The sequence below is a fragment of the Papio anubis genome, chromosome 6 (genome assembly GCF_008728515.1).
Source record: "Papio anubis isolate 15944 chromosome 6, Panubis1.0, whole genome shotgun sequence".
Classification (NCBI taxonomy): Eukaryota; Metazoa; Chordata; class Mammalia; order Primates; family Cercopithecidae; genus Papio; species Papio anubis.
In genome coordinates this window covers 64,954,348-64,968,409 of record NC_044981.1, presented here as the reverse complement: position 1 = coordinate 64,968,409, position 14,062 = coordinate 64,954,348, and the positions used below count along the sequence as shown (strand labels likewise).

At 37.2% G+C, this 14,062-nt stretch overlaps 1 protein-coding gene across 4 annotated transcripts in view; it reads left to right on the top strand.

Annotated features, from left to right (window-relative positions):
• LMBRD1 (LMBR1 domain containing 1) overlaps positions 1 to 4,491 on the top strand; it is a 129,291-nt gene extending 124,800 nt beyond the window's left edge. For 2 of the 4 annotated variants that reach the window (XR_004184313.1, XM_031667153.1), the window contains exons 15-16: positions 3,669 to 3,760; positions 3,940 to 4,491. Coding sequence is in view for 3 of the 4 variants with exons in the window: in XM_031667153.1 (XP_031523013.1) it covers positions 3,669 to 3,760; positions 3,940 to 4,053 (206 nt within the window). In the remaining variant the exon portion in view is untranslated. Of the gene's footprint in view, positions 1 to 353; positions 444 to 3,668; positions 3,761 to 3,939 lie in introns of those variants that run through there. The other 2 variants (XM_021937398.1, XM_031667154.1) reach the window with 2 other exon arrangements.
• The last annotated feature ends 9,571 nt before the right edge of the window (positions 4,492 to 14,062 follow it).

The window sequence follows — 14,062 nt, the reverse complement described above, 5'->3', positions numbered from 1 at the left end:
GGCTTTTGATATATATATGTCATATGATCTTTATAGGAATTCTGTGGGGAAAGATGGTGATATCCCCTTTTTATAAGTCCACAGGCTCCACAGTTCAGATCTGCCTGTACACATGGCAAAAAAGTGACCAAATGCCATTCACCTCCAAGTCTGTCAGAGTCCGGAGCCTGGGCTCTTCGTTCACCATGCTAGACATTTTAGTTATGCTTTAATTTCAATATATATTCAGTTTTGTCATTTGTATACCCTTGGAATCTTGTCAGATTTTAATTTTTAAAAATTAGAAAATGGGCTATTTAACAATATGAATTTTAAATAAAATATCTGCTTTTAAATTTACTTTACGTCAACAGTCATGGAATTTGAATACTCCAGTGGTACTTCAGGATACTCAGTATATCTACTGAAAAAAATGACAAATTGAATAGCTGTATCACTGTGAAGTAAGTTCTATAATAAAAGAATAAAATGTGGTGGGAGCACAAAGTAAATGACAAATAAATTTTCTATCTAGGAGTCTCTGCTGTGAGTCTGAACTCCGAGCACCTAGTGTAAAGTTGTAATCATCTATGGTAACTATAGGAGACAGAAGTATGTTCAGCTAATGCTGCTTAAAGGCTATCTAGTTTTCTTAGAAAACTGTGAATATTCGTTCTAGACTTTTCTGTTGATAAAGAGAAGAAAGACTCTGAAGGGAGCCTTTGGGGTATCAATAGACAGGAATTAGATTAGTAGTCCTTGCTCCTAAAAGGAAGACGTTGCTTCTTTATTAAACTGTGTTTTTTGTTTTTGTTTTTACCAGAAAGAGACAGGTTTGTTCAGTTTAGTATTGAGCAATTCAGAAGTAAATGTTGAAGTACAGTGGAAGGGTTTAGAGTAGATAAAATTTAGATTATCTAAATCTTTACATAACATATCTGAAGCTTTATGTAACAAGTATTGTATGTTTATAAAAGACAACTTTAATGCTATTTTTAGAAAACCATGTGATAGGAACAAAAAAAGTGTTATTAGATCCCTTATGTAATAAGCTGGACTGTGTAGCCCTCAGCTCAATTTTATGTTTTGAGAGAAAATAACACTTATTGCAGCTGAGAAGAGAGCTCAGAAAAATAGAAATAAAAGTTGTATTTTCTTGATTAGCAATAGGATATGAGATTGGTCTCCTAATTGCATGTAGGATCTTTTTGCCATTGTCCATTTTGAATACAAATATGCAGAAATTATAATTTATTTTGTAATTAACTGAAAAGAAATTGCTTTGTAAGATAAGGACTTTCTTCTGTAAACATAAAGGGCTTCTGAAATTTGTGAGGTTGGTATCCTCTATTAGGTGCAGCATATATAATTTTTCACTCAATTACATAATATAGTTGACCCTTGAACAACACGAGTTTGAACTGCATGAGTTCACTTATGCTGGATTTTTTTTCAATAAAAGTTGCAGTTGCCTCTCCTGCCTTCTATTCTGCTTCCTTCACTTCTTCCACCTCTGCCACCTGAGACAGCAAGACCAACCTGTCCTCTTCCCCATCTTTCCCCTCCTCCTCAGCCAATTCAATGTAAAGAGAATGAGGATAAAGACCTTTATGATAATATACTTCCACTTAATGAGTAGTAAATATATTTTCACTTTTTATGATTTTCTTAATAACATTTTCTTTTCTGTAGCTTACTTTATTGTAAGATCACAGTATGTAATACACATAACATACAAAATATGTGTCAATCAGTAGTTCGTGTTATCAGTAAGGCCTCCAGAAAACACCAGGCTATTTAGTAGTTACATTTTGGAGGAGTCAAAAGTTATATGTGGATTTTTGACTGTGTGTGGTGGTTAGCACCTCTAACCTGTTTTGTTTGAGGGTCAACTGTAAATGTTGCCACAGGCCTTTCTGAATGGCTTGAATAAATATTTCCTGAGACATCATTTACTAGATATGTGTCAATATGTGTAGATGACTTTGTAACTAATGGAAATAATGTATTTGTACAAAACTATTATAGGGTTTACACAAATATCAAATAACCAGTCTGCTACTTTCTCTTTAAGAGTTACATTTTATTTGAAGGGGAAAAATATATGATTTATTTTTAATTACAGCTGTAATGCTATCTAAAGTTCAAACAGGAATCACATCAGTAAATAGTGATTTTCTTATTTCTTTATAAGAAGTAATCATCCGCCGGGCGCGGTGGCTCAAGCCTGTAATCCCAGCACTTTGGGAGGCCGAGGCGGGTGGATCACGAGGTCAGGAGATCGAGACCATCCTGGCTAACATGGTGAAACCCCGTCTCTACTAAAAATACAAAAAAATAGCCGGGCGAGGTGGCGGGCGCCTGTAGTCCCAGCTACTCGGAGGCTGAGGCGGGAGAATGGCGTGAACCCAGGAGGCGGAGCTTGCAGTGAGCCGAGATCGCGCCACTGCACTCTAGCCTGGGCGACACAGTGAGACTCCGTCTCAAAAAAAAAAAAAAAAAAAAAGAAGTAATCATCCATTCAATAGAAGTCATAAAAAGATAAAAGCTGAAAGAAACCTCTCAAGCTTTAGCTGCAGTGAGAATTGGTTTCTTAGAAAAGTGTGTTGGGGATGAGAAAATGATAGCACACACTGTAACATGTTAAGTACTTTGAACTGAAGGATATTGGAAGAGCCCCAGAAGCAAAGTATCCTTTCAACCTTCCCTTGCCCTTCTTTCTTCTGTTCCCCTTTCTCTCCCAAGCAGACCATAGAAACTAGAATTTCTCTTCCCCCAACCATGTCATAGAAATTAGAACTCCACTTTCCCAAAGCCAGCCATAAACCTAGAAATATTATTCTAACCTTCCCCTGCCTTTCTGTGTAGGGGCTGGCCATAAAGAAATTCTATGACCTACCTTGTCTGATAGTAGGTCGTAAGACCCTCATTCCAGAAGGAGTTCTGCCCTGTACCTTGAAGGAGGGGATGCTATGTAAAAGACCAAGAAGAATCTGAACATACAGACCTTGCTGGCTTTCCTCCCTCAGTCTGTTACCATTCACTTATACACTTTTGTCCAATTACTCTCTATTCTTAGCTCTGCATTCTTCATTGACTAAGCATGAAAATACAGTGTTCCCCTGAGTCTTCATTTCTGAAGCCTCGTATGTCATGAAAAACTGATTAAATAAATTTGTTATGCTTTTCTCTTGTTAACCTGTCTTCTGTTATAGGAGTGTTGGCCATGAAACTTACAGTGGGTGAGGAAAGGTATTAGACCTTTCTGCTCCTACAAGTGCAACTTAATACTAACCACATCTGATTACTTTGTTCTTTTTTCTTGATGTTCATCAGGAAAACTTTTTTTTGTTTTAGGATATGTCTGACACTCCAAGTAAAAATGATTCTTCTATTTCCAATAAAGCAGACTAACCAAAATAATTTTTTTATACTTAAGATCTGGATTGCATTGGTGGCATTCTTTTTTTTTTTAAATATGTCATATTAGTTGGCAGTTTTTAACACTACATTAAGGTGGTTGAAAGAGTGGGCTTTGGAGAGAGACCTAAGTTTCAGTCCCATCTCTGTTACTTGTTAGCCATATGATCTTGGTCATTAGCTTTGGTTAATAATCTTTTAGAGAAAGTATTAATCATCAGTTTTATAAAAGAACCTATTTCACCATAGTCTTTTATTTGCTTTTACAGATCAGTGTACTGTTACCCGGACATACCTATTCCTTCACAAGTTCTGGTTCTTCAGTGCTGCTTACTATTTTGGTAACTGGGCCTTTCTTGGGGTAAGTACAGATAGCCCAGGCATGATTTCACCTTCTTTTATAAATTATAGTTAAATGTGTAAACTTTTTGTATCTTAGTAGTCCATTTGTATCATAGTACTGTCATTGAATTTTTAAAGCATTACTTTCCAAATGATTTTAAATTTGAAAAGTAACACATAGCTTATTTAAATTTACAGGTATTCTTGATTGGATTAATTGTATCCTGTTGTAAAGGGAAGAAATCGGTTATTGAAGGAGTAGACGAAGATTCAGACATAAGTGATGATGAGCCCTCTGTTTATTCTGTTTGACAGCCTTCTCTGTCTTAAAGGTTTTATAACGCTGACTGAATATCTGTTATGCATTTTTAAAGTGTTAGACTGACATTAGAATGAGCTAACTAGCTTTCATCAAAAATGGGAGCATGGCTATAAAACAACTATATTTTATTATATGTTTTCAGAAGTAACATTGTATCATAGATTAACATTTTAAATTACCATAATAATGCTATGTAAATATAAAACTACTGGCTTTGTGAGGGAATGTTTGTGCAAAATTTTTTCCTCTAATGTATAATAGTGTTTAATTAAAAATCTTCCAGAATTAATATTCCCTTTTGTCACTTTTTAAAAACATAATACATCATTTGTATCTGTGCCTTAGGTTCTCCAGAGTGATGTGGAATTTTAAAGTGTCTCTCTCTGATTGCCTCCAAATAAAATTTACAATATAGCTGATGAATGTTACTCCCATATGCAACTTGTTTTCAGTTTTCTGCCTAAAATCTTTAGCACCACTCAAGTAGATTTCATGAAAAGATTTCAAACTCTCCGTAGTGCTACAAGAGCATGGCATTCCAAGATGTGTTATATTGTTCAAATGTCAGTCCATTAGATATCTTACAACCTCTACAGTATTTAAGGCATACATATTGTTATTAGTAGCTTTTGTTTTGTATCTGACCTCAAAATTTGTATTCCAATATAAATGGGGTATTGTCAAGAATAATCCTGAAAAAATCAGTTTATGGATTAAGATAGATGGCATCATATTTTGGTTTTAGAGATACTTTTTCATTCTAAAGATTTGAAATTTGCAAAAGATATAATGAAAGCTGTATGACATCAGGGTATTTTGAACACATTCTGGATAGTGAGAAATAATAAAAAAAGGTATATATTCTAGTTTACTAGCATAAGCACATTAGAACTCACAAAAAAAGTATGTATCATGATCCTTGAGGTAAAATATCATTAAGTTTCTGAAAAAAGGTTTAGGAATTAATAACTATATCCAAGTTAATTCTTCTCTCCTTTAATTTTTGTGCCATTTTTCTCTGTTCTGATTCTTTGTCTCTCTTGATAAACCTTCACAGCTTTCATATTTGGCTTCTGCTTCTGCAACTACCCTTTAGCATTATTCACCAGGATTTCATTCCCTTCTGTTCTTATTTTACATTTTCTTTCTTTCTTTTTTTTTTTTTTTAAGATGGAGTTTTGCTCTTGTCGCCCAAGCTGGAATGCAGTGGCATGATCTCAACTCACTGCAACCTCCCCCTCCTGGGTTCAAGCAATTCTCCTGCCTCAGCCTCCTGAGTAGCTGGGATTACAGGCACGTGCCACCACGCCCAGCTAGTTTTTGTATTTTTAGCAGAGACGGGATTTCACCATCTTGGCCAGGCTAGTCTTGAACTCCTGACCTCATGATCCACCCGTCTTGGCCTCCCAAAGTACTGGGATTGCAGGCGTAAGCCACCATGCCCGGCCTTGTTTTACATTTTCTTTGTGGACAATCTCACATACCCTTGGCTTCTATCTATACTACGTGTTCTTAAGCTCTGAACTTTGACTTACCTTTTAGCTAGAAATTACTGCTTCAACTGCAACATTTTGAAAATTGAAGTATTCATTTTTGGGGTGCAAACTAAGCCTTCTTCTGCATTCATTTTTTTGACAAATGATACCAGCAGACACTTGATTGCCTAAACAAAAAAATCAGGTAGATCTCCATATCTCTTGTGTATAACTGACTCATCAAACAATCATGTCATGTTAATTTCTACTTCCTATCTTTCCATTTGTCCCCTCTTCTCCACTTTCCATGTTATAGGCTGAATTGTGTCCCCTTACAGTTCATATGTTGAAGACTTGGACCCTGGCACTTCACAGAATAATACTGTATGCGGAGATAGGGCCTTTTAAAAGTAATTAAAATAAAATGAGGCTATTGGATGAAGCCCAAATCCAGTATGACTGGTGTTCTTATAAGAAGGGGGAGAGACATCTAGAATGTATATGTACAAAGAAGAGGCCATGTGAGGATACAATGAGAAGACAGTGGTCTGCAAGCCAACAGGAGAGGCCTCAGGAGAATGCAGTGTTTTCAATGCTTTAATCTTGAGTCTCCAGCTTCCAGATCTGTGAGAAAATAAATTTCTGTTGTTTAAGCCACTCGGTCTGTGGCATTTTGTTATGGCAGCCCAAGCAGACTGATAAACTCTGGTTCTTTAAATTCCTCACTGGACTTTCTGCAAAGTCTTGACTCCTTTCAGTCTTTTCTGAACATTTAAAATATAAACCTGATTATTTCATTTCTTTACTGCAAAATTCTTTCAGTTATTTTAGAATGTACTCCATAAGACTTCATGAGATAGATAAGGCCTTTCTGGTGTGCATCTCTTCTGACTCCAAGTTCCCCTGCCATCCCCACACCAGTTATATGAGGCAGCTAACAAATGGCTCCTATTACTCACATGGCTATGAGTCTTCACATCCCCACTCTGTTGAACTATTCCTTCTGCTTGTGATGCCTGTCCCTTCCTTTTGTCTCCTAAGAAAATCCTTATTCTTCAAGTCTCAGCCTTAGAATTATCTCCCTAGGTCCCTCCTCCCCTAAGTTGCCCAGACACAGGTGCTAGCTTTTCCCTATCCACATGGCACCCTGTACGGTATATTGTGATTTATTGCCTTCATGTCTGCCTCCACTAGACTCTAAGTACTTAAACACAACATCTGGTTTTTCAACTTTGTCCTTGATGCCTAGAATAGCTTCTTACACATGGAAGGTATTCAATTGACAGGTAAATTTGTTAGAAAGAAGCCTTAAGCTCGTCTACATGGTTTAAGCATACAAAAACTATTTTGAGTAAGGAGGAATATATATTTAGCCTGTTGTTGAGGTTTATTTTGAAACCCTGAAGGTTAGAAGTATTATATTTGTCTTGAATACTCCATATACTTTACTTTTAGGAATGTTTGGTTGGTTTCTGTCAGACCAACTTCTTAGCTTTTGATTTTGCTAGTTGTATTTTTTTTAATATATTTTTTTCGCCCTAGATTCTATAAACTTTCTACATATTTAGAAGCTTACTTTTATTCTAACACTAAGGTTTTTTTTTCTCCCAGTCATATGGAATGCCTTTATTAACTTTGTATTTTCACGAAGCTGATTTGTGTTATAAATTCCACTAATGAAGAACATATTTCCTTTGAAGTCCTTCTGAAAAATACCTAAATTAGAGATCATCTAGAGTGACAACTTTCCAAAAGGCCAAGGCTGTCATGTTCCATGTAAACTTCAGACAAGTGATTATTCATCCATGCAACAAGGTCCTGGCAGAATGAGGACCCTGGAACTGACTTCTAGCTCAGTGCTACCATACCAAAGGAAGTAGAAAATGCATATTGCAAAAGAAAAGGAAACAGGAGCTTCAGGAAAGCAAAAAGCAATACAGAAAATAATGTTTTCAAAATATGCTACTGAGCTCTTCAGTGAAAGATATGTACATAGTTCAGTAATATACTGTTTTAGAATCATTTCATAGGCGAAGCACAGTAAACATCGATTACAGCACAGAATTTAAGTATTGACCTTGACCACATAAAAAGACAGTTGTTAAAACCTGGAAGATTGAAGAAGAGGGGTGGAGAGAGACCTAAGGGGAAAAGAGTCATGTTGATATCCTCATTTTATGAGAGGGATGATGGGGAGAAGAGAGAAATTAAGAAATAGTCTCTGGTACAGGGAGTATATATATTGAAGGGTAGCAGAATATGCCACCCCAAAATATGCCATTTTGGCATAAGAATTATTTTGAGCTTAGCAGATACAAGAAGGATGCTTTGACCACCCCTTTTTCTTCCTAAAACCAGGACATAAAACTCCCATGTGGAAGATGTCCTGCCTATACCAGAAGGAAAGTAACATTTTTGTCACAAGGGCTGAAAAAAACCTGTATAAACAAACCTTGGTAAAGTAACCTTTATTGTATTAGTCCATTTGCATTGCTATAAAGTAATACCTGAGGCTGAGTAATTTACAAAGAAAAAAGTTTATTTGACTTACTGTTCTTCAGGCTGTACAAGCAACCTGGTGCCAGCATCTGCTTCTGGTGAGGCCTCAGGAAACTTACAATTACGGCCTAAGTAGAAGAGGGAATGTACGTATCACATGATGAGAGTGAGCAGAGGAGGTTCCAGGCTCTTTCAAACAACCAGCTCTAGCATGAATTGATAGAGAACTCACTACCACTAGGACAGCACCAAACCATTCATGAGGGATCTGCGTCCATGACCCAAACACCTCCCGCCAGGCCCCTCCTCCAACACTGGGGATCACAATGAGATTTGAAGGGGACAAACATGCAAAATACATCTCATCTTCCTAGTTACTGTTCCACCATTTTCTGCCCTAGCCCTGGCCTCTGTCTTGTCACATTTTCATAATTTACTACTCTTTGTCCAATTCAGTGTATAAGTATTCAACTCTTACTGATTTGTATGCTTTTCTCCTGTTAATCTGTCTTATTACAGAGCCCCAGCTGGGGCTCCTAAAATGGACAGAGAAAAGATTTTTTTCCTCCCCTACAATTGATTAAAGCTATGGAGGTAATCAGTACAGCATCTAAAATGGTAATCCTTTATCCAAAATGTTTGGGAACAGAAGTGTTTGGGTTTTGAGTTTTTTTATCTTAGAATATGTGCAGAACACATACCAGTTGAGCATTCCTAATCAAAAAATACTAAATCTGTAATGCTTCAATGAGCATTTCCTTCAAGCATCATGTTGATGCTAAAGAAGTTTCAGATTTTCAAATTAGAGTTGCTCAATGTGTATAACAATGTTAGGAGATGGAATAAAAGGGAAGGAAGAAAAAAATGTCTCGAGAAATTATCTTACTATAGGAAGTCAGTAGATAATATTTAAATATATTAAAGATAAAAAGTGTTTAAAGGAGAAATTTTATCAGAAGATAAAATAATAGCCATTGTGATTATATGTAAATATGTCTTGGAATTTTCTGGCAGCCGAGAAAAAAGATGATGGATAATGAGGATTTTACATTTAATAGAAGGAAGCACTCAGTTTTCCTCCTGATAGTTTTTTCTGGCACTAAAATTTAGAAGGAAGTTACACTGTGAATTCTTATATAAAGAATGTTAGTGAACAAACGTCTTTGCTAAAGTTTAAATAGAAAGACCATATGCAAGGAGACAGAATTTGGGATCTCCAGGAAAATCATGTTGGCTATCAAGAAGTCTCAACATGGATTAGCTTTATGTGTATGTAATTTATTCACTCAGCAAACATCTAAACTTGTAGTTATTTCAGGCACTGGATTGTGGCTACGGAATTTCTGCAATTAAAGAAGATAAGACCCATCATTTCAGAACTTGATCTAGGAATTAATAGCCGAATGGCCTTTGGCAGTAACTGGACCTTGTCAATATCTACTAAGATTGTATGTGTCTGATCTTATGAATAAATATACATAAAAGACATCACTTTGTCAAATTACAGTTACAATCAAAGATACTCCAATTACCGGAATTTTCATATCTCCAAACCACAATACATCCTCTCCTGGTAGCATAATCAGAAGGTTACTTGATGACTGTGGGATTGAAGTGATGTGAGATAGGTAGCAAGGGGCATTTCAGATATTTTGTGATGAAGATTGAATAAATATCCACTCTTCTTCAGCAGAGACCACTCTAAGGGGACCAGATTGCCCAGGTTGCCCGGATTGTGTTGTGCTGCCTTGGACAGTTCTCAAAACATATATTGGCTATGTTTAAATCTCAGCTGACATACTTTATTAGATTTGTACATATAGATTAAGCTACGCCTTGGTTCTAGGAAAGTCACTCTTCTGACCTTTCTGCCTCTCCACGCTTATTTTAATTTGGTAAATTTTATTGGGGGCTACCTTATTCCTCTCATTGGCGAAATCACAAGAAGCACTTCTAATACCACCCATAATCTTCACCTGCGATTTCACAGGGAAGTTGAACACTTTCTATGTAGAACAAAGCCCATAAACAAAGATTAAGTTGTAACCTGGGGATAGGATAGCATTTCTCTGGAGAACTAAGCTTTTATGGTCAGGAATGTAGTTTCTTGTGTGGTTCCCCCATAGGCTCCTATCTGCTTCAGCTCTACACTGAAGCTGCTGGATAGTACTCAAGACAAGTATGTGTGTAAAGCAGTGTCTTCTGTTGCCCTAGAAGACACTTTTGATAGCAGATGAGCAGACAACAAAGTTAACACTTGGGGAAATTAGAAAGCACTCAGAGTTCCTCATTTCCACATCAAGTGATGTTTCTGTTGACCAAAACAAAATTTGTATCTAAAGGAAATTTTTTTTTTACTTATACAGAGTTCATTCAGTGGCTCCCCAGGAGCATCTGTGATGTACTAGATTCTGTTCTGGACCTTATTGTAACATTAATGAAAAGCACTTCCAAACTTGATATCTACCGCCCTTACCAGTTCAAGTTCCACTTTTTACTATATTTACCTGATGCTTTTTGAAAACCTGAAGTGTGTGTATAAGTAAATATTTATACACACACAAAATCTCCATTGATGTAAGGGAAGACCAGTCTTCCCACAGTAAAAGAGTAATTTAAAGGAAATGCAAGTTCATCCCTGATGCATACAATAATTCAAATGCTGACAAAACTATAATCAAGCCTTCAAAGACTTCTGTAATGAATTTAGTGACTCATTCACTTGATACTGGAGTGCCTAGTATGTATCAGAAACTGCTATAAAATGGAGAAACAAATGAAAACACAAAATGGTGCCGATTTTCAAAGGTGTTTAGAAGCCAGGGGGCAAACAGACTCAGAAAATTATAATGTCATAAATGCTATAAATGAGAATGCAGTAAGGCTAACAGTGATACTCTCTTGAGCTTAGGAAAGGCTCAAAACTCTTGAGATAAGCAAGCGCTAACCAAATTACAGGCAATAAACTGCCTTAAGCAGAAAGAATCTGGCTTTGGTTTAGTGAGTCTATAATGGCTTTAGACAGTGGCAAGGAAGTAACGGTGGGGAAACGTCCTGAAGGGGCTGTGTGACTAGGGACTGTGTGACTAGGGGGCTGTGTGACAAGGGGCTGCGTGACTTAGGGTGCTGTGTGACTGGGAAGCAGGGCTGCTGCATGACAGGTGAGACAGACAGGAAGGCCGGGAGAAGAGTAGGGCCTGTTTCAGCAGTACAAACATGTGAAACATGGTAACCAGATGTCTCCCTCAAAATTACAGTCAACCCTAGGTGAAAGGGAAACCCCAAATCAACTGACATTAAGTTTCTGCTCCCTAAGTGGTATGAGAAACAAATTAAGTCACTACAGACATAAATTCTGTTTCTCCCATGCCTAAGTTTGCAAAATAAAGTTGTTCATAACCAAAGCTAAATATTCTTAGTTACATCACTAGTAAATATTCTGATTTTAACTTGCCACTTAATTGTTCTGTAGATAGTGGAATACAGAAAACATTTTTATACTTAATTGTCAAAGTAAAACCTCCTTAAGTTGTACTTATTATTTCAGAATGTTTGATTATTCTCAAGGTTGATGAACTTTTTCTATGAAGGGCCAGATAGATAGTAAATAGGCTTTTCAGGACCACACAAAGACCCTGTCTTTTTTTTTTTTTTTCCTTTTTACAACCCTTTAAAAATAAAAGTAAATAAATAAATAAAATGCTTGGATTTGTTCTCCTGGCTGTAGTATGCCAACCCCTGAATTATTCCATTAATCACTTTGCTTAAGGTAGTTTGAGCTTGATGGAACAAAGACAAGTAGGCTAAAGACTAATACAAACTTAGAAGGGAGATTGCTAATGAGAAAGAACTTTTTTCAAACACTTTTAGCACATTTCACAATTTTTTAAAGGCTAAACAACTTTTATTCTGAGTTTAAAGGTGATATGAACTTGTAAAATAATTCATACAACTCAGAAATTGTGGCTGAACAAGAAAGTGAGTGAGCAGAATGTGCAGTGATCTTCAAATTTATTTGGGGACCCATTCATCCCACATCTTCTCGTATGGAACCCAGTTGGAGAAATGATGGACAAATTGATCTCTAAGTGACCTTCACGTCTAATATTTATGAGCGATTTTTTTCTTTTGATTAAAGAGAATTATTAGCGAGACTCCAGGGTTAAAAATCGTTGAGTACAAGGGATTTTTCTCTTTGTGCTACAGTTTCCTCATCTGCAAAATTGGGATAATAATACTAACCTGTTCATGGGACTACTGAGGGCACTAAATTTGTATAAAGTGCTTAGTATAGTGCCTGTGAAGTGGTAAACTCAATATTTATTAGCTACTATTGTTACTATTTCTAAGATACTTTATTTCATAATGCTCTTTAACACTCAGGGCTTCAAACCCTTTAAGAAATGCACCTTGGCCGGGCGCGGTGGCTCAAGCCTGTAATCCCAGCACTTTGGGAGGCCGAGGCGGGCGGATCACGAGGTCAGGAGATCGAGACCATCCTGGCTAACATGGTGAAACCCCGTCTCTACTAAAAATACAAAAAACTAGCCGGGCGTGGTGGCGGGCGCCTGTAGTCCCAGCTACTCGGAGGCTGAGGCAGGAGAATGGCCTGAACCTGGGAGGCGGAGCTTGCAGTGAGCCGAGATCGCGCCACTGCACTCCAGCCTGGGTGACACAGCGCGAGACTCCGTCTCAAAAAAAAAAAAAAAAAAAAAAAAGAAATGCACCTTAACCCCTTTTTCACTTTGCTTCATTGCTTGTCTTCCTGTACCTTAACCCTAGGTTAAGTAACTAATGAGTCAAAAACAAGCACTTAGTTGTATTATGAGAGCTCAAAGCATAAAGAACCCTAAAGACTAAATATGTTTAAGACTAAAAAAACAGGTTTTTGTAATGTAAATCATGCCTATTATCATCTCTATGTTTTTTGTTTAGTGATCTTATTTTCTTCAAACTGTATTTCAAAACTCCAAATAATGAAATGCAAGAATGACACATTACAATTATTTCAAGCGTAGAAGCGGTCAGAGCACTTAATTACCTAGAACAAGCCATTGTGTTCCACATTTTTCACACTGCTGTCTTGAAAAGACTACCGTGTATTCTTTGCCTACCAGTTTTGTTGTTCTGTTTAATATACAGAAGGAAAGCTTTCTCTTCAATTCTTCGTTGGAACATTGTGAATTCACAACTAACATTTTTAAACCTTTTTGTTTTTTGAGACAGAGTTTCGCTCTTGTTGCCCAGGCTGGAGTGCAATGACGTGATCTCGGCTTACTGCAACCTCTGCCTCCCGGGTTCAAGTGATTCGCTTGCCTCAGCCTCCTGAGTAGCTGGGATTACAGGCACCTGCCATCATGCCTGGCTAATTTTTTTGTATTTTTGGTGGAGACGGAGTTTCTCCGTGTTGGTCAGACTGGTCTCAAGCTCCTGACCTCAGGTTGCCGCCTGCCTTGGCCTCCCAAAGTGCTGGGATTACAGGAACAAGCCACCATGCCTGGCCTTGTAAAACTTACTTTTTTTAAAGGAATGAATAAAAAAATTGTGTACATACCATCATTGCAGAGTACAAAAAGGAAAACGGAATGAAACATTTGCTGTCACTTGACAGGCTAAAATATGCAATTTAGTACACATAAGCATCTGTTTCCTCATACACTTCCAGTAAGCTTACTGCTCTCAATAGGGTGGTAAAAGTAGAAAGAGAAGACTTACCTGTGACTAATGTCTATCCTCATACTGCTGTGGAGAAATACCCAAGACTGGGTAATTTATAAAGAAAAGAGGTTTAATTGACATAGTTCTGCATGGCTGAGAAGGTCTCATGAAACTTACAATTTGGTGTGAAAAGTAAAACTTTTAGGCCCTCCCCGTAAATGGTTCTGTTTGTTCGTGGCGCAGGCAGAGTTTGTTGCAAGGCTTGATGTAAGACTTGTTACTAAATGATTAACTGCCTTTGTTCTGCTTCTGTAAAACTGCTTTCCCGCCCTCTGAATTGTAAAACAAGCCCTGCCTCAGCCGGAAA